At 33.0% G+C, this 24,967-nt stretch overlaps 5 protein-coding genes across 22 annotated transcripts; 3 read left to right on the plus strand and 2 right to left on the minus strand.

The window, feature by feature from the left end:
• Positions 1 to 53: 53 nt before the first annotated feature.
• On the minus strand, positions 54 to 1,447 carry LOC116350977 (thioredoxin-like protein 1). The gene is made up of 5 exons (XM_031783029.1): positions 1,188 to 1,447; positions 948 to 1,104; positions 765 to 875; positions 416 to 699; positions 54 to 341 (listed from the first exon to the last, which is right to left on the minus strand). Exons 1-5 carry the CDS (start codon positions 1,280 to 1,282, stop codon positions 131 to 133), a joined length of 858 nt encoding a protein of 285 aa, XP_031638889.1. The 5' UTR covers positions 1,283 to 1,447; the 3' UTR covers positions 54 to 130.
• On the plus strand, positions 1,403 to 4,774 carry LOC116350761 (DDB1- and CUL4-associated factor 8-like). Its single transcript, XM_031782722.1, has 10 exons — positions 1,403 to 1,526; positions 1,730 to 2,140; positions 2,242 to 2,515; positions 2,578 to 2,768; positions 2,863 to 2,906; positions 2,978 to 3,657; positions 3,744 to 3,901; positions 3,976 to 4,216; positions 4,287 to 4,347; positions 4,433 to 4,774. Exons 2-10 carry the CDS (start codon positions 1,998 to 2,000, stop codon positions 4,600 to 4,602), a joined length of 1,962 nt encoding a protein of 653 aa, XP_031638582.1. The 5' UTR covers positions 1,403 to 1,526; positions 1,730 to 1,997; the 3' UTR covers positions 4,603 to 4,774.
• A 239-nt stretch (positions 4,775 to 5,013) lies between these two features.
• On the minus strand, positions 5,014 to 8,398 carry LOC116352419 (probable chitinase 2). 14 transcript variants are annotated; one of them, XM_031785045.1, is made up of 7 exons: positions 8,219 to 8,359; positions 7,886 to 7,966; positions 6,922 to 7,007; positions 6,530 to 6,694; positions 6,376 to 6,461; positions 5,953 to 6,304; positions 5,015 to 5,804 (listed from the first exon to the last, which is right to left on the minus strand). In XM_031785045.1, the coding sequence occupies exons 3-7, from the start codon at positions 6,983 to 6,985 to the stop codon at positions 5,035 to 5,037; spliced, it is 1,437 nt and encodes a 478-aa protein (XP_031640905.1). In that variant the 5' UTR covers positions 6,986 to 7,007; positions 7,886 to 7,966; positions 8,219 to 8,359; the 3' UTR covers positions 5,015 to 5,034. The 14 variants fall into 14 exon arrangements, with proteins under 14 accessions (XP_031640870.1, XP_031640879.1, XP_031640905.1 ...); XM_031785053.1 differs by lacking the exon at positions 8,219 to 8,359 and adding an exon at positions 8,140 to 8,182; XM_031785062.1 differs by lacking the exon at positions 8,219 to 8,359 and adding an exon at positions 8,131 to 8,162.
• A 2,354-nt stretch (positions 8,399 to 10,752) lies between these two features.
• LOC116352393 (component of gems protein 1-like) lies at positions 10,753 to 19,209 on the plus strand. Of its 5 annotated transcripts, none has more exons than XM_031784954.1 (4): positions 10,753 to 11,473; positions 17,226 to 18,538; positions 18,632 to 18,785; positions 18,874 to 19,209. In XM_031784954.1, exons 2-4 carry the CDS (start codon positions 17,268 to 17,270, stop codon positions 19,018 to 19,020), a joined length of 1,572 nt encoding a protein of 523 aa, XP_031640814.1. In that variant the 5' UTR covers positions 10,753 to 11,473; positions 17,226 to 17,267; the 3' UTR covers positions 19,021 to 19,209. The 5 variants fall into 5 exon arrangements, with proteins under 5 accessions (XP_031640814.1, XP_031640823.1, XP_031640832.1 ...); XM_031784963.1 differs by having other exon boundaries at positions 18,635 to 18,785; XM_031784972.1 differs by having other exon boundaries at positions 18,638 to 18,785.
• A 2,928-nt stretch (positions 19,210 to 22,137) lies between these two features.
• LOC116352073 (NSFL1 cofactor p47) lies at positions 22,138 to 24,438 on the plus strand. Its single transcript, XM_031784350.1, has 8 exons — positions 22,138 to 22,371; positions 22,566 to 22,808; positions 22,882 to 23,042; positions 23,118 to 23,318; positions 23,377 to 23,502; positions 23,584 to 23,667; positions 23,842 to 23,976; positions 24,043 to 24,438. The coding sequence occupies exons 1-8, from the start codon at positions 22,264 to 22,266 to the stop codon at positions 24,173 to 24,175; spliced, it is 1,191 nt and encodes a 396-aa protein (XP_031640210.1). The 5' UTR covers positions 22,138 to 22,263; the 3' UTR covers positions 24,176 to 24,438.
• The last annotated feature ends 529 nt before the right edge of the window (positions 24,439 to 24,967 follow it).

Consider the following 24,967-nt stretch of genomic DNA (forward strand, 5'->3'; position numbering starts at 1 on the left):
TTTATATATAAAGATTTTCGGATGTTGGTCTCAAAAAAGAAAAATGGTTCAAGTGAAAAGAAAATACGATTTTGGGCTTATGTTGTTTTATTTCCAATAATTGCAATTGGGTGGCTTTGGGGGGTGGTCATTAATGACTTTCTCCTTTTTTGCCGGCGATACGTTTAAAATCATCCATTTTGGTTGTAGCGATTGGTGAACCGATAAAACCGATGTAATCAAGCTGTGTCAGTTCGCCGCCACTTTGATTATCCTTTATGAAAATCTGAATGTTTTGCACATTCTGGAATTTTACATAACGTAAATTGATTGCATTGCCTGATAAATCTTTTGGATCAACACTGTTGATGATATAGAAAACAGAACATTAGAAAAAAAGAAAAACTATGATAATGTAAATTGTGAGGTAACATACACAATGTCTTGAATGGCCGTGCAGCATTCAGCTTGATCAAAATCGATGGTTCTCGGCTGATTGATGAATAGTTTTAGTGTTTTTGGTCCGAGTTTTTCGGGTGCTTTCAATTTAATTGAATGTATTTTGACCGCTTGATTGAATGTAACCGATAAAATTAATTGTTCATCGCAATCCGACTGCAAATAGCCACCACCGCTGGTGAATGCATGTTCCAATGGATGATCGTCTGCTTCGTTCAAACACTCGCATTGATTTTTTGTTATAAAAACATTCAGATCCATCTAAAGATTTAATATTTCAGATGAAAAGATTGATATTGATGAAAAATGAAAAACAAAAAACGTACCAAACCCTGTCCCAAATCTTCACCTGAATCAGCATCACCACTTCCGATGTGTTGTTGAATTTTTGCTTCTAGGCCGGCAAGGTCAGCACCTTGAAGACGATCTATCTTTGTCTGTGGGTGGAAAAAACCAACATTTTCGATATTTAAAAAAAAAAAGAAACGGTTTTAAAACAAACATTTTACCTTATTTCTATAGAAAAAGAATGTTGGCATCGCACTAACGCCTTGTGCAGCTGCTGTATCTTGACACTTATCAACATCAACTTTTAGGAAAACTGCTCGTGGATATTTAGTCGGTAATTGTTCAAAGTGTGGTGCAATTCGCTGGCATGGTCCGCACCTTTTCACACATAATGAAAACAAACGAATATTCTCAACGAAATCGAAAGACGAACAATTATACTTAACAATAAAATAACATACCAACTTGCTGTAAAATCAACACACACCAAACGAACGCCAGCTGCTTGAAGCTCTTGTTGGAAATGACTATCATCTTCAATAACGCGTACACTCATTTTCAATAATATAAATTGCTATTTTTTTCGTTTAAATTAAATTGCAAATCGAAATGATTTTATCAAATCACTTTTATTTGAACGCAATAGTTTGAGCAATAAACTGTCTAAAATTCTTCACTATTCCTTGTGAAATTCAATGACTGGCTCTTTTTATGCATACAGATACTTTGACAGTTAGCCACATTTCGTTTAAATAAAGTGTTGTTCACACGTGAGTTATCTATACACCGAAATACATTGGGTACGAATATTTATAAAAAAAAAATGTGTTAATAGTAATAATACATTTTCAATAATAGAAAATCGAAAAATTTATGGACATTTTTATTCAACAGTAGAAAATTCGAAAATGACGTTTTTCAAAAGATTTCACATCATTTTAAACATTGTTTATCGTACTTGAATGGTCAATTATTTTGTTGTTTTTCTTTTTTGGGTAATCAGCTGGCAAACTCGCACTGTGGACGATTACTGCAGTCGAGAAAAAAAAAACACATACAAAACATTCAGAGAAAGAGAGAATTTATGAAAAGTCAACGCAAAACATCCAATTCACCGACAACGTTGTCATTGAAACAAACTAATTGAACGCATAATACAAACAATTATTTAAAAAATTGAATATTTCTGATTAGAAACAATTTCCGATTTGCTAGACATTATTTTAAAACTTAATCGGAAAAGAATTTTTTCCAAAAGTTATATACGCATAATGGAAGAGGGCGAAAATAATAATTCTGATTCGAACAGTGAAATAGGAGCTACAAATGATTCCAATTTACAAGTAACAACAGCAACCACGTCGAAATCACCGAAACGATATAAGTTGGATCCAAACGTTCCGTCGACATCAACGTAAGTTAGATACGGTTTCGACTTTTTTTTTAATTTAATAACAATATTTGAGATGAAGAAAACATTTCTAATAATCGATACACATTACAACACACATACAGTCAATCTGAATGCAATATGAAAACAAGTTCCGAAGATGTTAAGAATGTGACACAAGAAATGGCAGAAAAATCAGAAGCAACTAGTGGCAGTAGTTGTGGCGGTGATAGCGGTAGTGAAAGTAAGAAAAATAAAAGTCTCTTTGAGCGATTTCCAAAGCGAAACTATCGCAAGCGTTCGGATTCACAATCATCGAAAGAGAGCAGTCCAATGGAAGCGTCATCATCAACCCAACAATCAAATAATGTAAATCCAGAACATGCAAATAATCAAGAGGTAACATTTGTTTGTTTATTTTAATCTTGTGTATAAGAAAACTTATTCGTTTAATTTCAAAGAAACCGATCGTTACACCGCCAAATAATTCCGATGAAGCCATGATGTTACAAATGGATGATGAAAGTTCATTCACCAGTACCAGTAGTGATCAAGATGATCAAACTGACGATGACGAATCATCAGAAAGTTCTGGAAATTCCACCGAAAATGAGCAGAAAATTCAAACGATTTTAAACAAAGCAAAACCAAAGTAAAAACCACAGTTTTGTTTTTATGCTAAATATCGGTATCGGGAATGAAATAATATGATTCATTTTATTTTTTTTTTTGTATTTGGTTCACAGATGTGACTTAAATTTGGTACGAAATTTGATTAATCGCCAATCTGGTACATATAATCTCCAATATTTTTCTATATACTTTTTTCGAATTTCCTGTAATATAATCGCATTTTTTCAGGTATATTTTACAAAGGTGATCGTCGCATTTACGTCAATGACGCACTTAGACTGACCCAACGTATCAGCAGTTCGATTTATAGCGTTGAACGAATGATGTGTTTGCATAAATTGGAAAAACATCGTGGTTGCGTTAATTGCCTTAATTTCAATAAAGCTGGAAATTTACTTGTCACTGGTTCCGATGATTTGGATGTGATTGTATGGAATTGGGCGAAAAAACAACCAATTATTGTAGAAACATCACATCATCGTGCGAACGTTTTTCAATCGAAATTCGTTGACAATGGCACGGCTACCAATCAAAAGGATTTTAATTTAATCACATCGGCACGTGACGGTGAGGTGCGACAAATTCAAGTCACACCAGATGGTAGTGCTCATCATCGTACCATTACAAGTCATAGTCGACCCGTTCATAAAATTGCAATACCCGACTCGAATCCAAATGAAGTGCTAACAGCTGGTGAAGATGGTTGTGTGATGCGAAGTGATTTAAGAGATAATCGACCGTCAGAGCGGCTGGTACAATTAAAACCGCCATTGTACAGTGTTGCTGCACATCCGTATGATCCGGAATTTTGTGTTTGTGGTAGAGATAAATTTGTTCGTGTCTATGATATGCGTAATATTAAAGAATGCTCAAAAATGTTTTGCCCCGAGAATATTCTTGCACAAAAGGTTGGTTTTTGTTGTTGTTGTTGCTGTTTTCTTAGTGAACATTTACGATGATAACTTGATTTTCTTTTATTTTTCATAACAAACAGCGAAATGTATGTTATATTAATATAACTTGTGCTTTATATAATCATAACGGTCAAGAGATTCTTGCATCGTTCGACGCATCAAATCGATCGAATATTTATTTGTTCGATACAAATGACAACACACCCGGCACATATAAAAAAAGTTATTATGGTCACAAGTAAGTGTCGAATGATGTTGTTGGTTTTTTTTTCTGATTTTCTGATTGAAATATGTGTTCTTATAAAAAATTAGAAATAGTCAAACCATAAAAGGTGTAAATTTCTTTGGCTCGAATTCGGAATTCATAATGAGCGGCAGTGACTGTGGTAATTTCTTTATGTGGGATAAAAATAGCGAAGCAATTGTACAATGGCTACCGGGTGATGAGAGTGGCGTTGTTAATTGCCTAGAAGGCCATCCACGGTTTCCAATCATTGCAACGTCTGGGCTGGATCACGACATTAAAATTTGGAGTCCGATGAATGCAAAAGATGTATGTTTTATCAGTTTTGCTTAGCTTTTCATTATAATTTTATTTATTTTGATTTAATGTTTGATTTTAGCGTCGGCCATCCGAAATTGATTTGCGAAGATGCATCAAAACAAATCTCCATCATGGTTCAGGTCATTTGATTTTCTTTTATTTTTCATAACCAATTGCGAAATGTATGTGTTTATTAATATGAAATTGTTCTTATCCATGGTTCAGAGAATTTTGTGCGAACGTACATGCGAAGTATAGCACGTTTGGTAAATGGTGGATATCATCGATCAGGAAGATCAACCAGCGATGATGAAACGTCCGATTCAGATGACGAAGAAGATGGACTGCGCACTTTTTATCGACCAGATCGCAGCGGACCATGCGAAGTTCAATAAATTCAAGGTTACAGATTTAATCTAAATATGCATAGTATTAAGTTATTAAGAAGACCAACCGTTACAGTTTCGTTTGCATCGAACGTCTCTTATCATTTTATATATACATATTCGATGTGAAGATACGAACAAGATTATTTAATTTAAAAAGAAAAATAAACATTCGAAATAATTTATTGGAATTTGAATTATTTCGTACGATAAACAAACTTACCTACTATTTTAATCTGCAAGATCAAGCATCCAGCTGCACAATCTGGTGCATAATGGTGATTTCAAGTTCGGTATTTCAATAAGTTGATAAAAACTATTACATATTTATAAAATGTTTCTGAAAGGTTTGTATTTCATTTTTTCTTATTGTTTCATTTAAAAAAAAAAAGATAAAATATCAACATTTTGCAAAATGTACACTTAAAATTATTTCCAAAATTATTGTGAAATGCGTAAGTACATGCTGCAGACTACTGTAGAAACGATAAAATAAAAATGTTGTTTGGATTTTTTACAAGTTGAAGCATTTCCCTTGTCATTTCCGTTCGTACCATGTGGAATTTCATTTTCTTTATCTTTGTCTGGCAAATGTGCTTCTTGTGAAATTTCATCAAGTGCTAAAACGGTCGCTTCATTTATGGTTCGCAATAGTGGATAATTGGCATTATATCTCTTTGGAATGGTCAGATCGACACCGGGAACTGGTTTAAAGTCGATGAATGTGTCATTATCAATATCACACTCACCGCGAAAATCATCTGTGTCCACTGACCACACCATTGCGCCACCCAAATTACGGCTCATTGCAAATTTTATTTTCTGTGCAATTGAACGACTACTGTCATAAATGGCGATACGCATTTCACCAGTCTCTGCGTTTTTATACTTTGCAATCGCTTGACTCATTTCAATATTATAAGATTGTTGCCATCCGGATGTGCGATTCGTTAACAATGCACAAATTTCATTGTAACCCATAAAACCTTTTTCTCTCGTTGACGGTCCTTCAAAGCCAATTTCATTAGATGCATCACCAAAATTACCATCCAAATGGTTGACAACAAATGTTCGACCATAAAACGGTAAACCCATTACGATTTTTGTTGGCGATGCACCCAATTTAATTAAATAATCAATGGTGTATTCAACATTCAAAATGCCTTGACCTTTTAACGGTGCATTTGCTGATACTCGTCTATCCCACGCACCTAGAAATGAATGGTATATGGTACAAATACGGAACATGGTAGAAAAATTGTCATCGCAATGTATTGTATCAGAAAAAGACAATACATGAGGAAAAAAAAAAGTCAGAATAAAAGCATTGTATTGGTAATTTCAGCAACAAATACTCACCGCCATAATCGTAACACATAATGTGCATAAAATCAAGGTATTTCGATAGTGCTGGTATATCGTATGCTTCATCAATGATTTTTTTCGATGCACCAAATGCTGATGTTAGCAATAGATTGTGTTGTCGGAAACTATCCTTTAGCTCTTTAACAAGCAATACAAAATTATCTTTATCGACTGGTTGACCGCCGCGTGCGGTTGGGAATTCCCAATCTAAGTCAAGACCATCAAATTTATAGCGCAACACAAAATCGGTTGCACTTTTTACAAATTGCTTACGAAGATCTGTATCGGATGCCATTCGTGAATATTTTGGTGGATCTTCATTCCAACCTCCTATCGCCAATGACACCTGCAAAAATCGAATTTAAATAAATTCATCAAATTCTATCTCTTGAAATGTCACCAAAAATAGTCAATTACTTTCAAATGTGGATGTGATTGGCGTAAGTTAGTTATTCGTTCATAACCACCTAATCCGTAATTGTCTTTCAAATCTTGCCAGGGATCTGGGTGTTTGAAAATGCAAATAATAATGATAAAATGTTGTTGATATACACCTATATTTATACTTTACCCATTGACTTTATTGTAAATATATCTTTATCTAAACCGGCAAATGCGTAGACGAGATGCGTGCAAAGATTTGGGTCAATATTTTCAATCGCAAATTTCCCATTATTTGGTCGATACACAGCCCATGTTGAGACATAGCATACGACAACTTTATTGTGCGATGGACCTGTCCAATTCAAAGTTGACATTTGATAAGCATTAAAACAAACAACAACAAAATTGTCGTGATTATGTTATTTATATATAAAAAAACAACAGCAACAAAATATATAACACATTCACGATAAACTTCTTGTTTTTATATAGCGTCAGACTTGAAGTAGAAATTATCAAAATAACCTTCAAAAAATTTAATTATAAATGGAAACTTTAATTTAATAAAATTATACGTACCGGTTTTGGCCGACGATAACATAAACACACTGAAAATAATCAGCAGAGTGCTGACGGAATGCATTATGTTGGCAGTAAATGTATATCTGTTTGAAACGAGTTAAGGAAAAAATACGTTTTTTAAACACATAAAGATAGAGAATTTTAAATTTGTTGATTTTGATGGATCAGAGATTTTGAATAAACTAAACTTTTGAAAAAAGGGCAAAAATAACATTTATTCACACAAAATATGAATAAGCATTTTAAAGGCTTTAATGATACATTCATACCACAATCAAATCGAACGAAAACACGTCCCTACTTTCTTTGAATGAATAAATTTCACATTATATACACGTGACACAATGGTGCAATCCATACCTCCATGGTATCTTTAGAACAATAGTATCACCTGGATGTATGAGTCATGAAATGTTAATATAATGTAAGTAGGTTTAATTTCAATCATATGCAATCTCCATTCAAAAGAAAACGGAGAAGGGGAAAACTTCCGTCATCCGTATAATAAGACAATGGTTTGATGGGAACCAGAATGGAGTAAAGAATATCTACCGAGACCAAGACAGACGATGAATTAAACCACATGAATCAGAGACAAACGAATTTTGCATGGCTTCTCATTTTATATATATGTTTTTAGAATGGGGCACTAGCCCAATGCCATTCAATTGACAAAAAAAAAAACTAAATACGATTAATTGTAAATCATTCAAGTCTTAAGACGGTAGACTACTGTTTTTTGAATCACTATCTTTGTTCAAAGTCGTTTTAATTAGAATAGACGATATAAAGCAATAGAAATGATAAATTAAAATTGATAACTTTGCGAACAGAAATTTAAACTTTAAATTTATTTGAGTTTTTTTCACTGATACCGCTTGAGTTTGTTTTATCTCTTTTATCCATTCTTTTGCTTTCACATTTAACTGCTAAACGTATGCATCAAACATGATTCACTGACCAAAAATATTAAATTGTCAAACCAAAAAAACTTCCAGACTTGGTGTTCCTTTCACCGCTTATAAACCAGTTTTTTGGCACACTGAAAGATTGAATCAAAGATTCTTTGCTATTTTCTTAGTTAACAATATCAAATGTTTAAACAGTAAAATATAATCATAAACGAAGAGAAAAAAATTAAATGCAACATTCAACTAGAAACTTAAAAAAAAAAATAGATTGAAACTTCGTTCATTTTGCTACTACATTCATTACACATAACAAGTCTTTCACTCCGAAACTTTGGCTTTGGCACTGTTGTTACACACCGATTACAACAAATAAATAAACTAACTTTCTGGTTACTAGACGAGCGAGTGAGAGGAAATACAATAATAGAAGCGGTTTTTTGAAATAGAAATACAAACAATGAAGAAATTCGATCAAGAGCGTGTACATGAAGCGAAATATCGAAACGATCTCTTTCGCTCTGCAACATACTCACAAATACAAAGCACTTGTTTAATGTGCTTAACACACGATCAGTGTGTAAAGACTGGGTTTTGAAACAACGTATAAAGCAACACAGCGACATACACATAGAGGAAGCAGATGCAGAAGAAGAAGAAGAAAAAGAATAAAAAAAAAATTATGTATGCCAAAAAAAAGAAAGCAACAATAAAAACAAAACAAAAAAACCACTACTACTACCATAAAACTACTTAATACAACAGTACGGCAAAGCATGCATACGGAAAACAATTCACTTGAAATAAAATTAAAGACTTATTTTACCCCAAGCAATTATTACATGTATTTGGAATGAAATATTCGCACGTATCTACACCAATTTTGTCAGAAACAACTGCGGTCAATCTTCAAACCAAACAAGCCGTGTGACATAAAGAACAAAATATTCTTCAGAAGTGTGGGGTTTATGAAAAAAAATAACAAATGACCAACAAAAAGTGTCGTTGAATCACTTTTAAAATAAAAATAAAATAATTTCTCCAATAAATCAAAAAGCCAATTTGAGCCCAGGAAGCACAGCAGTTCTTGGTCGCATTGCTCTCATATTTTATTTGCAATTTTGTCGTATGAATAGTTACAATTAATTGACACTTGAAAAGGTAGAAAATATGAGATTAAAATCATGAATTCGCGAACTTTGACCCAGACTCGATAAAAATTGTCACAAAATACAACTTGTATCAACATTTCCATTTAAGACGTTCTGTACTATCAACGACACACATATGCCGGAAGTTAATTGTTGAGGCGTTGCGGGCTGATTACGTACGAAATTCCATATTGCCATAGAAATTGGGCGGGTTAACTTATCTGCGGGATTGGATGAAACTGTATAAAAGCGAAAATGATATAGTTGTTTGCAAGGATGATCTTTCGTCGTTCACGGGGGTTCGGAGTTTTATGTAGATTTTTGAGTGACGCTTCCACTTAGCAAACAATTTTATAGAAATGGCCCATGTCAAAAAATGGTTAACAATGTATTTGGTCGTTGCTTTGATTTTTGTGTCGGCGATTTTTATTGCGCTGCAAAATATAAGTGAATCTTAAGGAGCAGGTGGATTCGGCCTGGCGAATAAAATACTGAAAAGAACATCTTTAAGTCCCATATCGAATTCCTGTATGTACTTAATCTTAATGCAGTTACTGTTACTATTCTTGGGATTTTTACCTTTTATTGCTATTGAACTTATGAATATCTTTTGTTATTATTGCCTTCGAAGTACCTATCATGTGTCGTCCGATTTTCATGGTCGTTCCGATGTCAGTGATGATGATGATGTTCAAGGGAACAAGGAAGTAAGTGACGATGATCTGGGATGGTATGTAGAAAACTCAACCATGTCATATACATTTTGTATACGTAAGCAAGAGAATGAGGTGGGATGTGACGTGCTGTTTTTGCTCTCAGCCTCTCATAAGTTTTAATGCTTCAATGTACCGATGTACCGATGCAAATGGTCATAAGCCCCTAGACCGATAATAATTCGGTATGTATATTTTTTCGTCCATTTTCATTCCAAAAATACTGTATTCCTTTGAATGTGTTTAAAAGCTTGATACATATAATTTTAACTTGTTCGGTACTTTGTCCAAATTTAAATAAAAACAAACATTAGTCCGAAAATTTGTAACAGTGTATCGACAAAGAGCCTGTTTTACAGGAAAAAAGCTAAAATTTATTGATATCGTAACTTACACGGTAGAACATCGATCTATTGAAATTTCATGGAAAACTAATTAAATTGAAATTTCATGGAATTATTGTCAAATTCGAAATAGAGGAAATTTCAAAATTTTCATAAAAATGTTCATTTTTAGCAATCGTACTTAAAGACTTTTTTAAGCTTACCTTACTTGGCCGAAAGTTAGGCTTTGTACAATGTACAAGCATATGACTGTATGTGAAAATGGAATACAAGGACATTGAAACTGGAAAACCAATTGATGAACGTGAACATAGAGCGATGGATAGAGAAAAGAAAATGTACATTGCGTAAGTGTATTGCAAAAGTCATAACGACGGCGGCAGCAACGACGATGGTATTGTGGAGCACGATGACGACAGCAAAGACGAACATTTACGAAATACAAAATTCCGTTCGAAAGCGTTCGGTTGTCGGTACATGGAGTCGATGATACGAACGCACTTGTTGTTGTTTTCAATTTAATTTCGTGTTCTGGTTCATTTATTCACAGTGAATCGGATCCACATCGGTTTCTTCACACCAGCATTTATTTTCTGTCTCTCCTTCTAACACAAACACACATGTTTGAAAATACGGCAATGTGTGTATGAGTATGTACAAGTAAAAATTGATGAATAAAAGGGAAAAAAATTCATTCAGAATGTGTAGGCGTTCGAGGGATGATGAACAACCATTTAGAAGCAGCGTGATGTGGCGTCAGAGACGAAATTTCATTCTATAAAATGACTGAATCAGCAAGCATTGCACGTCACTCTATTCGTGGCTTTACTGCTATTCACATCGATATTCGACAGAGAAAACTAAAAACAACAACAAATCAACGGCGAACAAAATAAACAACAACCGATCACATCCATTGAAGAATCCAAAGGAAAATATATATATATGGGGCTATGCAAGTGATTTTTCACGTTGTTTAAGTGATTTATAAATAAATCGAGCAAGTTTTTGAAATTTTGTATTAATTAGGTGCATGTGAAAACGCATTAAAACATTTCTATGAGTGTGTCTCTATGGCAATTAAACTTAACATTCCATTTGTGCTTAAAGTTTCTGAACTGAGTTCACTTGAAGTGGTGCATCAAACGGTTTTTCATTTTGTATGTAAAATTATCATTAGGGAGTGAAAACGAAAAGTGATAGACTCCGAATTTAGATAGCAACAGTTATAATACAACATCATAGCGAGGGTTTTGCTATACAAACAAACAATAAAACAAATAACATAAATAAATGATCGAAAAATTTGCAGTGAACAAAGAAAAACGGCATTAGAAGTAAAGCAAATAACAAATAGCACCCACACACGAAGCATAACGATCAACCGACTGGATATTTAATATTATTTCTTTATTCCGAATAAGGAAACTTGGGTAAGTGTTGGATTTTATGTGTTTGACCCTTTAATTTGAACTTTGATATTTGCGCTCAATATTTACATAAGATTATTCAAGTAAAGAACTAGAGACGATTGAGAATCAGTCGGAGAAATAAGAACCGATTTGCGAATGGAAACCATACACATTCTCGGTTTGATCATGTCTCATAAGGTTTCTCTTCCAATCAGTCGAATGGCTTTTTTTCTTGGTCCTTTACTCTTTTGATGGGATATTCAAGTATTTGCTAAAAGTCTTCAAACCATTTTATTTTGGATTTACTGAGAATGATAGAGAATAAGAAATGATTAGGTAGTAATTATATATCCTTGTGTAAAATAGTTAATTGATGTTTTATTGAATATTTTCGAAACATTTTTGATTAAATTGTAATCAATGTTGAGGGCAAATTATGGTGATACAAAATTTGGTTCTTTTGTTTGAAAATCGTCTCAAACTGTTGGTGACACGAAAGTGACAATATTTCCAACATATTTAAAAATAAGCGAAATTCCGAAAAGACAGTGAATTAAGCGGAAATTATCATTCTCTCCCGTCCAAATATACTTATTTATTTTTGAGTGGAGAAATCAACTGAAAAAGCTTTCCAAAAATACGCAATCAAATTTGTTACGGTTTTAACAAATGATCTTGATTTGCTGTCTCCATGGCAAAAACATAGAACGGTATGACATAATGCTAAGCCCACCGTGTAATTCTTCGAAGTACGAGCATTTCAAATAATTTTCATAATGATCCACTTGACATTTTACTTTTACACAACTAACACATAACAAATCTACATGAATCTTCCTCAAAACAGACAGAAAGGTGAAGTATGTTTGAACTAGGCATGATTATCATAAGCTTTAAATAGCTTAAATAATGCATATTTTTTTAGTTAATATTTGTTTTACATTAGTCGTTAAAATATGAAAACCAAATTGCACATCATGTTGATGGAAATTCCTCTTTATATTCAATATTCAAACGTGAATTTGTTGTTATTGCGTAAGAACCTGACGAGGAGAATGAACCTGTTGTTAAAAAATGGGTCAATTCAATCGAACAAAAAGTGCAGCACTCTTCAAAATGAACTATTTTGTACAAACTGACTGTATTAGGCTGTATATATACACACAGAAAATTGTGTATACCCCATCGCACTGCACAAATACACTGTCTAGATACATGAAAAATGCTATATAGACCTATGGTATGGAAATAAAATTTGAATGAGATTAAAATGTAATGTTGTTGCGATATGGATTTTAAAAGGGTCGTGAATGTTGGAACGTGAAGCAGATGATGTTGGCGCAATGGCAAATCTTTTTACCTCATTGTGAAACGACTGTCGATTTACACGAAATCTTTAAATTCATAATGATACTTTGTATCAATGCGTTTGATTTTTTTTTTGAACATTTGGTCTGGCATTTTTATGTCTGAATTTGGCTTAAAATGTCATTTTCGAATCGAACTGAAGTGATTCAAAATTACACTTGAAAAAATGAAAATGCTTGTGTTAACAAACATAGAAATTCGTCTCCATGACAATATTTTCCTTTTATTTTACAAAAAAAAGAGATTGGTAATAATAACAAGCTGTTTGATTTTTACCTGGAAACAATTAAAAAAAGAGCACACAAACAGCTAAAAATATATGCTTTGTTGTCTGACATTATATTGAGTTATTTTCAGGCAGCTGAGATTCAGCTCAGGAAGCAAACGGCAGGCGCTGAAATGGAGTGAAAACAATAGAAGTGATTGTTATGGTTATAAAAACACTATAACAATCACTACCTGAAAATATCTCAATATAACGTCTATTTGTTGTAATGAAAATACTGATGCGTCACATTTAGTTCACATGAAGAAAAGCACCAAAAATATAACACGCATTTTGTCACGTGTCACTTTTGAATAGTACATTAAATAATATTGACCCCCTATCCACTAAACTATTTTTAGCCATACGATTAACCCCAAATCGACACAAATAAAATACATATGCATGTTTTGGAATAGTTTTTATACAGCGGTGTGTTGTTGGCGAGTGTTCTAGCGCGTATATTTAGATAGCCATCTCGCATGGAAACTTCCAAACGTCTGTCTAATGTGGAGTCTATTTTATGCACGCTATATGTATTGTATTTCAATCAAATTTTTAATTGACAAACCATACATACAAAATTGATAAACAGCTTGATGATGATATAAGTACAGACATCGCCCAAATAAATATACTAACAAAATTCATATGTGCGCAATTTGTTTACCGATTTTTGGTCATGGGCGTAAACAAGAATGGTTACTTAATTTGACGTTATCTGCGGGTCCAACATACATATTTCAACGCCAAAAATCATTTGACGAATTTCAATATGGTTAATATTCATTTTGCTGCAATGTAATGTGATAACAATTTAAAGCTCTGGAAAATTCAATGGAAATGATTGATTTGGAATGATGAAAGCCAATTCCTGAACATTTCAAATGCCACGTATTTTTTATAAATCTATATTGTTCTTAATTGGAGCTTCCTCTTCAGTTTTAACTTAGGCGTTATTTTGGCATTTTTCATCTTTGATTTGTTCTCAATTCACCCTCGTTAAAAGAGCCTCACCTTCTTGCACAATTCCTCAGTATTTAATTCGTAATATTACCAATTAAAAGATTCATTCTCCAATAATAATTTTTTTTTTACGTAAATATATATCTAATTGGCATAGATATGCCGTATATTGTGAAGTGTACAATAACATCCAATAAACACGTAGATATGTATGTAGACGTATATATCATCACAACACAGTGTTTCAATACATTTATTGTACATTGTATGGGCGATGCAGCATAAGCTTACAAGCTATAAAAATGCTAAAAATAGAATGAAGCCAGTGAATGAAAACAAAACAAAAGCTGCGAGTGTGCGACGACTGTGATAACGACAATGGCGACGGAAAATACATACCGAAAGAGAGACGGAGAGGAAGCGAATAAGCAGTAAAGCGAGAAAACAAACTGCCAAGAATATAAACGTTTAAAGAATGGCAACACATGCAAGTGGCAGCAACAACAGCAGCAACGTCAGCACGATACACAAAAAAAAATGGTAATTTTTAGTGACGCCACTGTAACTACCAACAAGTATCCTTCTACGAAAATTCTCTCGTGCTGATTCCATTAACCACGAAACTGTATTGTATATGTATATATACGGGGTGCGAAAAGAGTGTGTGTATCAGTTCGGTTTTCCGCAGAAGACGTGCAAATTTTCGCCTTTGAATTAGGTAATTCAATCCATGTTGACTGCCACATGGAAATTCACAGTTCTTCTGTGGTACGGTAAAAGAGAGAAAAAAAAGCACTAAGATTATATGAAAAACTGTAGGAAAAAGCGGTAGCAGTGAACGTGTTCACGCCAACGTTTTTGTCTGTATGCATTGAGCAGCAACATCAACTGCAGCTAGCCTTGTCTTAGCTAACGCCTCCGCAAACGAATTTATTCTGGAAAAATGAATGAAAACACATACATAGATGTGTGAATTCGTGCGAACACATACACAAAAGGAAAATTACTTCAAACAAAAGGAATGACTACATTAAACTGGAAAGAATATCTTAATTAATTTCATTTCTTGTTCTTTTTATTACCTTATTGTGCACCGAATTTGAGAATATTACATTTTTTTTTTTCGAACAATTGAATGAAATCCTTGAAATTACCGGTTAAAGTGGTGGTTAATCAGAAAAAAATTATCCTACGCTTCGAATTCAGTGAATGAAATCGCTTGTACGGATACTTCGGTTATTACGTCATCGGTCTTCACACAGAAGGCATGATACGGAGCGTGGAGGAGAGAGACAGAAAGAGATAGAGAATAATCATTCAATATTTGGATGTATAGATATGATCGCTTAGTAAAAATACTATGCAATTCTATGTCATGATAAAATAGACAAAATAAACAAATAGACAAAGAATATTCGATTCGAAAAGGTTTTTTTTTTTTCACAGAAACCATTTAAAAAGATTGCAGATATCGCGTTCATCGTCCGTTTTATTTATAAGAAGTAAAATGATTTTTCCACTTTTAGCTACCACAGTGACTTCGACAGAATCACTTAGGCAAGTTCATAGTTCTGAATGAATGAATGAAATTTGTAAATTCAAATCTGTTTTGGTCAATGGGATTTAACTGGCATCATCACCATATTATAAATCATTTTTTCATTGCATCATACAATATTTTTAGTTCCAAAAACGGAGTATGTTTATGAAAATAAAATGTCTTTTAGTTTTTACTTGCCGGTTTATTAATTCGATTAGTCCATTAAGCAAAGAGAAGTATCCCTAAAGAACATGTATCTTTTACACATTAACATGCCATATGGTAAAGTTTTTGGCCGCGTACTGTACTGTACATATTCCATGCCGTGTACACGTTATTCATTTTACGTCGTATTCACTGTGATTGTTGCATTCATACATTTATTGCAAGCGGCGCCAGAATGGTTGAAAAACTATTTGAAAAAGTTTCGGAATCTACTGGCATTACACATATTGTTGACGTTGATATTTTTAGCATTACAACTACATATACAAAATCGTCATACAATTGTACAAATCCCATGTTGCACACAAAAAGCTTTTCTGCCTCTATCTCATTCATTCCAAAATATATTTATATATCCAAATAGTCGAAAAATGTTTGGTGTAATATTCACAATTCTTTTCTCTATTGCTCTTGAAGTGTATAAAGTTTGATGTGCTCGCTTGTGTTTATTCTTAAGTATATACATGCTTGGCGCTTAGATAGCGATATATATATACATAAATTTATACATCCGAAATGGATGCTTTCAATAGTTAACAAATAGCTATTGCTTATAGATCATCCTTACACATGAAATCTCTGTGAACAAGCTGAGCTATTATATAACATTATTGATATAACCATGGTTAAGTGCCACCGAATGAGCAGTGATGACGTACGAATTTTCCCAGAAAACCATGCCGTGGAAAAAGCGAGCGCATTGTTGTAGCGCACACACCCACGCACCGTTTAGATGTATTGAAAATATGGTTACATGATACATGGATACAGCTTTGTGTTAACTAAACTATATGGCGAAGCAGCAACCCACTCGAAAACATTCAATTGTCAATTAAAATATACATGTTGGATAATGTTAACTGTTCGAACCATTCTCGGTCGCCTACGCACAACGGTTTTTTCGTGCATACTGCATGATAAGTAGCAGAGAAATAGGGGCTGTTTTTACCATTCATGAAAATTCGAGATAACAAAACACTTCGAATTTAGAAACTTAGACACGAATCATGATGTCGCTTTGTACACTGTCATTTTTCGAGTTGTTACGTGCGATTATTTGAATTTCAATACGTTTGAAGCTTATGGTTCGATCCAAACAGAAATTTTAATTAAAGTAATTTTGAAATAAATTGCATTTCTAATCAAAAAATGAGATTTATTGTAATGCAAATTGTAATTGATTTATAGATCGTGCGTATTTTCGCGAAGCGATAAAATTGAATTAGTTTAATTGCAATTACAAATGTAGGTTAATCTCACATATTGGCACGTATAGGCGGTATTTGAATGGAAATGGGAATTAAATGGTACCAGATTTATTAACCTTAATTGCAGATAGAGTTACATCATCATCACCAAAATCGTAATCTAATCAATAATCTATTTTTCTTTCATTATTGCTTCTCTAGAGATCTGACAGAAGAAAAACAAAAACAAAACACCTAATCACCATGCTGACACAAACATCACACATATTAATTATGGTTCTAGTGGCCATTCTCTTGCCATCGGTATTTTCATACTCAATTTATGGCATTAAAACCAATCGACGCTCGTCACGCGCCAACACAAACGCCAATAATAATCCATCATTTTCGGCTGATTCGCAGCAGCAACAACGATTCGATCAGTCGGGCTATCGTTCACCATCATCACCATCATCATCATATTATAGCAACTATGATTCATTGTATGATTCGGGACCTGTTGCTGATAGTTATTATGTGGACGATGATAGTGATGCCAATCGTCCAGAGCGAGAGTATTTCTATGGTAGACCAACATATCATGGTGAATACAAACCCACACGATACTATTATGCTCGTGCACCATATTACAATTATTATAATGACCATTCCGAATCAACAAATCCATTGGACGATTTACATGAAGAAATGATACAAGAAGAACATGAACGTCAACGAAATTGGCCAACGGGTAAAACAAATTGGTTCCAAAATACTGGACAACCAAAAAGTTTGACAACCAACAATTTCATGAAAAATCTTATGCTCTACAATAATGGTGTTAATGTGGATGAACAACAACAACAACAACCGCAGCAACAACCAATTGATGTGGCCAATTCGTATGACGATGATGATGTTGTAGAAAGTCCGTATTTTAGTGATATTACCAATGATCAAAATGAACCATACGATTATTTTGATCCATTGAAATTCCAATCGCAACAATACAATCAATTCGTTGATTCGACATCAAATAAGCCCACGTATTTCAATCAAAATAACCGCAAGGAAACAACCAGTAATTATTATAAATCAAATGTGAATCGCAAACAAAATGACTATGATGATGGCTGGCGGCGTCAAAACCAAAAACAAGAACAATCGAAACATGAAGATAAAGAAGAAAAAGATCTCGAATCGCTACGAAAACCGTCGGTGAAAACACTATGGAATAACGGCATAAACGATGCGGAAAAACACATAATGGTCAACGATGCAAACCATTTTGAGGCGAACAGCAAACATGATGACAGTTACAATGGTGGATATGACAATGGTGGTTTTGATTATGACGATGATGAATGGATCAATTGGGATCGAAAACGTAGCCTACCAAAAAAACAAAATGAAAATCTTCGACCATTGAAAGTGCTGGAATTCCAATTGACGAAAGCATTACAGGACCAACTAAGTGGAAAAGCATTAAAACAAACACCGACAATAACTGTACCACCCACGACCACCACATCAAGGTATGTAAGGGTGTCATAACCACAACCACGCACAACATTTATTGCCCATTTCAATCAATCTCATTGTTCATTTGTTTACTTTCAAACGCTTAGCAGCAGCAGCAGCAGCAGCATTACCGCCCACGAGCATAAAGGTCAAAAAGAAGAGGTGCTTTCTCGGCCGGCAACACCACTTCGTCACCATTTTTCCGATTCGGTTCTAGAGGCTATTACAAAAACAACAAACGAGATGAAGCAATCCAATCAGGTAAATACAATTTCCGCAGCCCGGCTGTGTCAACCCTTTTTATATTAAAACCTAATTTTCCATTTATGTGTGTGTAACGTTAATCTAGGATAATAGTGCTAAATACGATGGAAACAAAGATGATGCTCCAAAACAACTGAAAAAGTTGGCGGGAAAAAAACATAAACGCTTTGTATCGAGTGAAACATCACTTGAACAACAATTAAATGGTTTGAAGCGAAAAATCAAGGCATAAATGAAACAAACAAACAAAAAGGCTATACACTGGAATTTGCGTCGCAACTACTACTTTGATGTTCAAAAGGAAAAGGCGCGAGAGAAAAAGAACTAAAGTGTTTAAAAGACATAAACATTTAATCAATACGAGAAGAAAAAATTTAAATAAAATATCATATATAAAATATAAAATTGAAACAACCTGAATGAATGACAGGAAAGGGAAAAAAAACCTACATCCGTATCGAATATTTTTTTATAGAGGAATACAAAAAAAAATTGATATATTTTTCTAATTTTAATCGATATGTGCTCATTTCAAATTAATAATGTAATGGCATCAAAGAAAACAAAAAAAAATAAAGATTAAAAACCATTCGAACTTCCATATGGGGTGGAAAAAAGTATGCAAAAAACTTCTTAAATTCGTTATGTATGAATGTCGAATAAAAATGTCACATAAATGATGTTCACACAATGAATTGATAAATCAGATATGGTGGAAATGCATTCGATATATTAAAATGGCCAACATTTTAAGAAAACTGTACTACTCAATTGTGCATGGGATATAGTAGCTGTAGATATGTGTAAATTTCATAAATAAAATAACAATACTAATCGTAATCAAGACTGAAATGTAAATATATATTTAAAGCAAAAGAAAAAAAAACAAAAAAAAAAAATGAAAACCGATGACAAAACTCAGAAACTCTTTAACCATGAAATTTCGTTAATTTTTTTTTGCTGCGGAAAAATTTTCTTTCACTTATATTTTATGTTGTCATTTTAACATGAATGCTCAAAAACTTTTTTCCAAGCATTATTTCTTCATTATATTATATCTTTTACAAAATATACAATGAATTTTACCTAATCTAGCTCTTAATTTTTGTTCATCGCGCTTTGTACAAAATGAATTTCTTCAAACTATATTAAATACTTGTGTGATATTTTTAAACGTAGTTATTTCAATTTGAAATTTTATGAAATTGTATTCTGATTTAATTTTTTTTGTTTGTTTTTCATTCCACTCTGTCCCCTTCAAAAACTTGAAAGTTGAACGAGAAAGAAAAATTCCGTAAACTTTTGCTACAAGAGTTTTTTTTTTGTTGCATTTTATTTTTACACAATGCAATTAACCAGTGTGTTCATAATATATAGAAATAGCACTAAATAGTGTCGATATCTACACTATATCGGTGCACTATATATGGAAGATATTGCCGCACGGCACCGTATCGCCCGATCGAAGTGAGTGCGGACGGTAAAAATCACAAGTTGCCGTTCGGCAGTAGAAAGAACTGTGTGTATGCGTCAACATGTTTGCCGTCCGCACTCACTTCGATCGTGAGTTACGGTGTCTTGCGGAAATATCTTCCATATATAGTGCACCGATATAGTATAGATATCGACACTATTTAGTGCTATTTCTATATGTTATGGACACACTGCAATTAACATACTATTTTTCATCTTATGATAAACAATAATAAACAATAAAAAACAATAAAACGAGAAACATAATATGCATTAGATGAAAAAAACACAATTTAAAATAGAAAACCGATTTTGAAGCGGCTCTGATTAATTCTCAAAAAAAAAAAAAACAAATAACCAATGTTACTCATGTCTAAATGTCTAAGCCGTATCCGATAAGTAAAAATGTATCCGTAACCACAAAAACCGTTTGGATACAGTATCGGATGCAGTTTATCTGAAAAAAACAGATTATCCGTTGTAGACCTCTATTAGACACTGGAACTATATGCAACTATTGTGTTTATACCAAGAAAATGAATGTAGAATAACATGGTTTACAATCCAAAAATTATCCATAAATCATAGCTACTGGACACATGAAGCAAATAAAATAATTAACTGGCCTATCTATATGGAAAATATTAACGATACAATTTGAAATTGGAGTCGCCTACAAAACATCGTTAATCACGAATGCAAACATATATAAAATGAATTATTCAAATTATTTATTAATTTTTCAAATTGTTTCTAACACATTTAAGATAAATGTTCATTTTTGAACAAAATTCATTTCAATTCAATGCAACTTTTTTACTTTTTCTTCTTTTTTTCTCATGCATATGGAAAATTCATTCAATTATAATGAAAAATTATTCACATCCTCTTTCATTCACTATTTAAATTTAAGTCGTTCACTTTTTACCAATCCACACACACACACATGAAACATAAAGCCTAATTTTTCATAATGCAATGGGAAAAATCCAAGAAAATACAAAAAAAAAAACAAAAATTTCAATTAAATCATACACAAAATTATATTTAGAAAAAAAATTAAAATTGGAACACTTTTCCACCATCATTGTAATTGTGCTAAAAAGAAAACTTTTTTATTACATTTTATAATCACGTGCGTTTAAGCAAAAAAAAAATATTTTTTGCATGATACATGAAAAAAAAACCACTACACATACAATTTTTATGTAACTTATAAACAAAACAAAAAAAAACTGATACTAAAATTAATCATGTGTAAATTTATGAATTGGACTACTTTTTTGTAAAGGAAATGGGATCTTATAGAAGACGAGACAAAAAATACCTAAAAAGTTCCAAATATTTTACACATTCACAAAATTAAAGAAAAAAAAAATTAAGGTATGAAGATAGAGTATGGGATAAAAAATTTCATGGTTGTACACAGTTTCAGAGACCCACGCAAATATTGTATGTATATTTTATGTGAAACAAACAGCTTGAACCAAACACAATTCATTTTATCTATCTAAATGAAGACTATATCCATTGAAATATGAAATAGAAGACATTTACTATATATAGTAAGTAATAAATTAATAAAGCTTCTACGTACAGTACATATCTATCGACAACAACAAACGATGATTTAATTTTGAGTCAATAAAAATTTGAAAAATTAAATCGCAAAATATGTGTTACCAAATCAAATCTGTGTTTTCATTTTTCTCTTGTTTAATTTTCAATAAATTTGTATTCTTTTGGATTTGAACAATTTTTGGCGCCATAAACGTTCAACTTATACTCATACAACAGCGGCAATACCAATTCGCAAACCGATAATAAACGACATTTCAGCTGTCATCGATAGATGTCGCTCTGCGGAACAATACGGCAAATTGTCAAGAAGCGAATAACAAGCGTTCATTTTTTATTAGTACGGCATATAACATATAGTGACGAAATCCATTTCCATTCGGTAATTTCTTTTTCGTAGCAAATAAAAAAGAAACAAATAACAATGTCTGATAGTAATCAAGAGGAAACGCAGTCAGAGTTTATGACTGTGACTGGTGTGGCGGCAGATCGTGCAAAATTTTATTTGGAATCGGCCAATTGGAATTTGCAGGTAAATCTAATATCAATGTATTGTCGGTGTGTTCATAAAGTGCAAGTCAGTGCACTGTCATTCATAGGCATTTGATCACAAATTTATTGTTTTTTCAAACAAAATATTCATATTCGATTTGGAATTTGCTTTGCAAAATAAAACTTCAAAAAATTATAAATCAATGGAAATGTTTGCTTTTCATTAAATTTCAGTTGGCATTGTCAAGCTATTATGAAGGTGATCAAGATCCAGATGTGGATTTGGATGAAGATGTTGAACCGTCATCAGTGTCACAGCCGCAGGCACCAACATCGTTGTTTGGTGCAAGCAATGACAAAAGCAACAACGATGCAAAGAACAAAGCTAAAAACAAATACAATGTCGGTGGTGCACGCATTGTCACGTTAAACAACATGGCATCCGATGATGATGAGGATGAAGAGAATACTGGTCAGGTTCGTTTGAATTCCAAATAGTAAATAAAATATTTTTTGGGTGTGTCATTTGAAAATTAATCATTTTTTTAAGGCATTTTATGCCGGTGGATCGGACTCATCTGGACAACAAGTTTTGGGACCGCCACGAAAGACTAACAAAGACTTTGTATCAAACATTTTTAAATCAGCCAAAGAAAGCGGCGCTGAAGTGGTTGAAAATCCACAACCCAACCGACCCAGCGGCAGTCGTGGGTAAGAGTTTTCCATTAGATTTGAAAACATAAACAATTTAACACAAAAAAAAATTATCTTATTAATTGAATCCAGGTTTGCTGGTGCTGGTTATCGATTGGGCCAAACAAACGATGATCATGTCTTATTGGCAAATACATCGTCATCACGTTCGACTGAAAGTTTGAATCCAATTATTCTACGCCTTTGGCGTCAGGGCTTCACAATCAATGACAGTGAACTTCGATTGTACGAAGATCAGAAAAATAGAGAATTCTTGGAATACATTACAAAAGGGTAAGCACAGACCATAATTGTTTTAAATAAACCACATGACCATAGCTGTTTTATTTAGAGAGTTGCCACCCGAATTACGACAACAAGGCAATATGGTTCCAGTTAACATGGAAGATCACCGACATGAAGATTTTAAACAATCCAAAATGAAACCGTTCTTCGGTAAAGGCCATACACTTGGCAGGTAAATAAAAAGCAACATTAATCCAACAGAAATTCCATCTCGAACATTTGAAAATCCATTGAAATCTCTCGTCCTGTTTAGCCCGACACCAAACATTAACGATGGATCGACATCAATTGCATTAGCACCACCAAGTGCCAGCCAAAATGAAGAAAATGAAAAGAAGTGGGTTAATCGATAAATTGATAAATTTATTGATTTTTAATCAATATAATTCCATTCAGACAAATGAAACAGAGAAAAATGAATGGTGACATCAACATTTTTTCTCCGTTCAATTTCTCTGATTGTGAGAATCTGAGAGTATGGAATAAAACAATATTGCATACATTTTTTCAGGGCTAACGAAGAACTGAAATTGGATTCGGCACAGCCGACCACATCGATACAAATACGATTAGCCGATGGTAGTCGTTTATCGGGACGTTTTAATTTATCACATACAATAAATGATTTACGAACATATGTTGTAAAGTAAGTTATCATCATTTATTTCAACACCAATTGCCATGAGTTAAGAGTTTAATTTTCCATTTTCAGTGCTCGGCCACAATATGCTTCACAAACGTTTGCATTGTTGACCACTTTCCCAAGCAAAGAACTCAACGATGAGGCGCAAACAATTGAAAAAGCTGGTCTGTCAAATGCGGCCATCATGCAACGTTTGAAGTAGATACCGTACATACAAACACAAAAAAAATCAAAATGCAATTTATCTCCGGCATTCAAGAAATGAACACAATATAATTGGAATGGAAATCGCTCAACATTTCCAAATGATTTATATCGCCAATAATCCAGATACAAAAAGACAGGCAGACACACATACAATACAATTAACTCGTTCTAAGAATCTTCATTACGCTGCAAAGTCAAAACTGAAAAAGAAATAATTTAAATTGAAAACAATAAACAGAATGAGAAAAATTCTTAAAATGCCTTTGTTTTTTTTCTTAAAATGTGTGTTATTTGCAGTTAAATTGCAACAATTGCGTAAATCTTGGATATCATCATATTAACTTGTTTATAATGACCGTACTGAGATAGATTTTAAATACAACAAAAAAAAAACTTGCAATCAAGTTATAGTTAAATGACATAAATGAGTTATTTCCATAAGATTGAATGAATGCTGTGTTTTACGATTTACGAAAAAATTTACTTTTATTACTTTTCTTATGAAATCGCTGAAGTCGCCCAATAGATTTGACAACTTGTTTTTTTTTTTAAATTCAGACGATAACGCAAGTGCTCTAAAAAATAGAGCATTTTAAGTGCTCTAAATTCGTCAACATGAAGTTCATATTTGGAAACCACTTCAAAATTCCTGCGCAATTTTTCTAGATTCAATTTACAACAGTGTGAAATTTTTTTTTTCTCAATATGATTTTATGGGAATTCAAAAGCATTTTCTCATGAATTCTTCGAGGATTTGAAATTATACTTTCAAGTGTTTTGTGTAAGT

Source organism: Contarinia nasturtii, unplaced genomic scaffold (genome assembly GCF_009176525.2).
Source record: "Contarinia nasturtii isolate CC-2019 unplaced genomic scaffold, AAFC_CNas_1.1 Cnas_scaffold_78, whole genome shotgun sequence".
In the NCBI taxonomy this organism is placed as follows: domain Eukaryota; kingdom Metazoa; phylum Arthropoda; class Insecta; order Diptera; family Cecidomyiidae; genus Contarinia; species Contarinia nasturtii.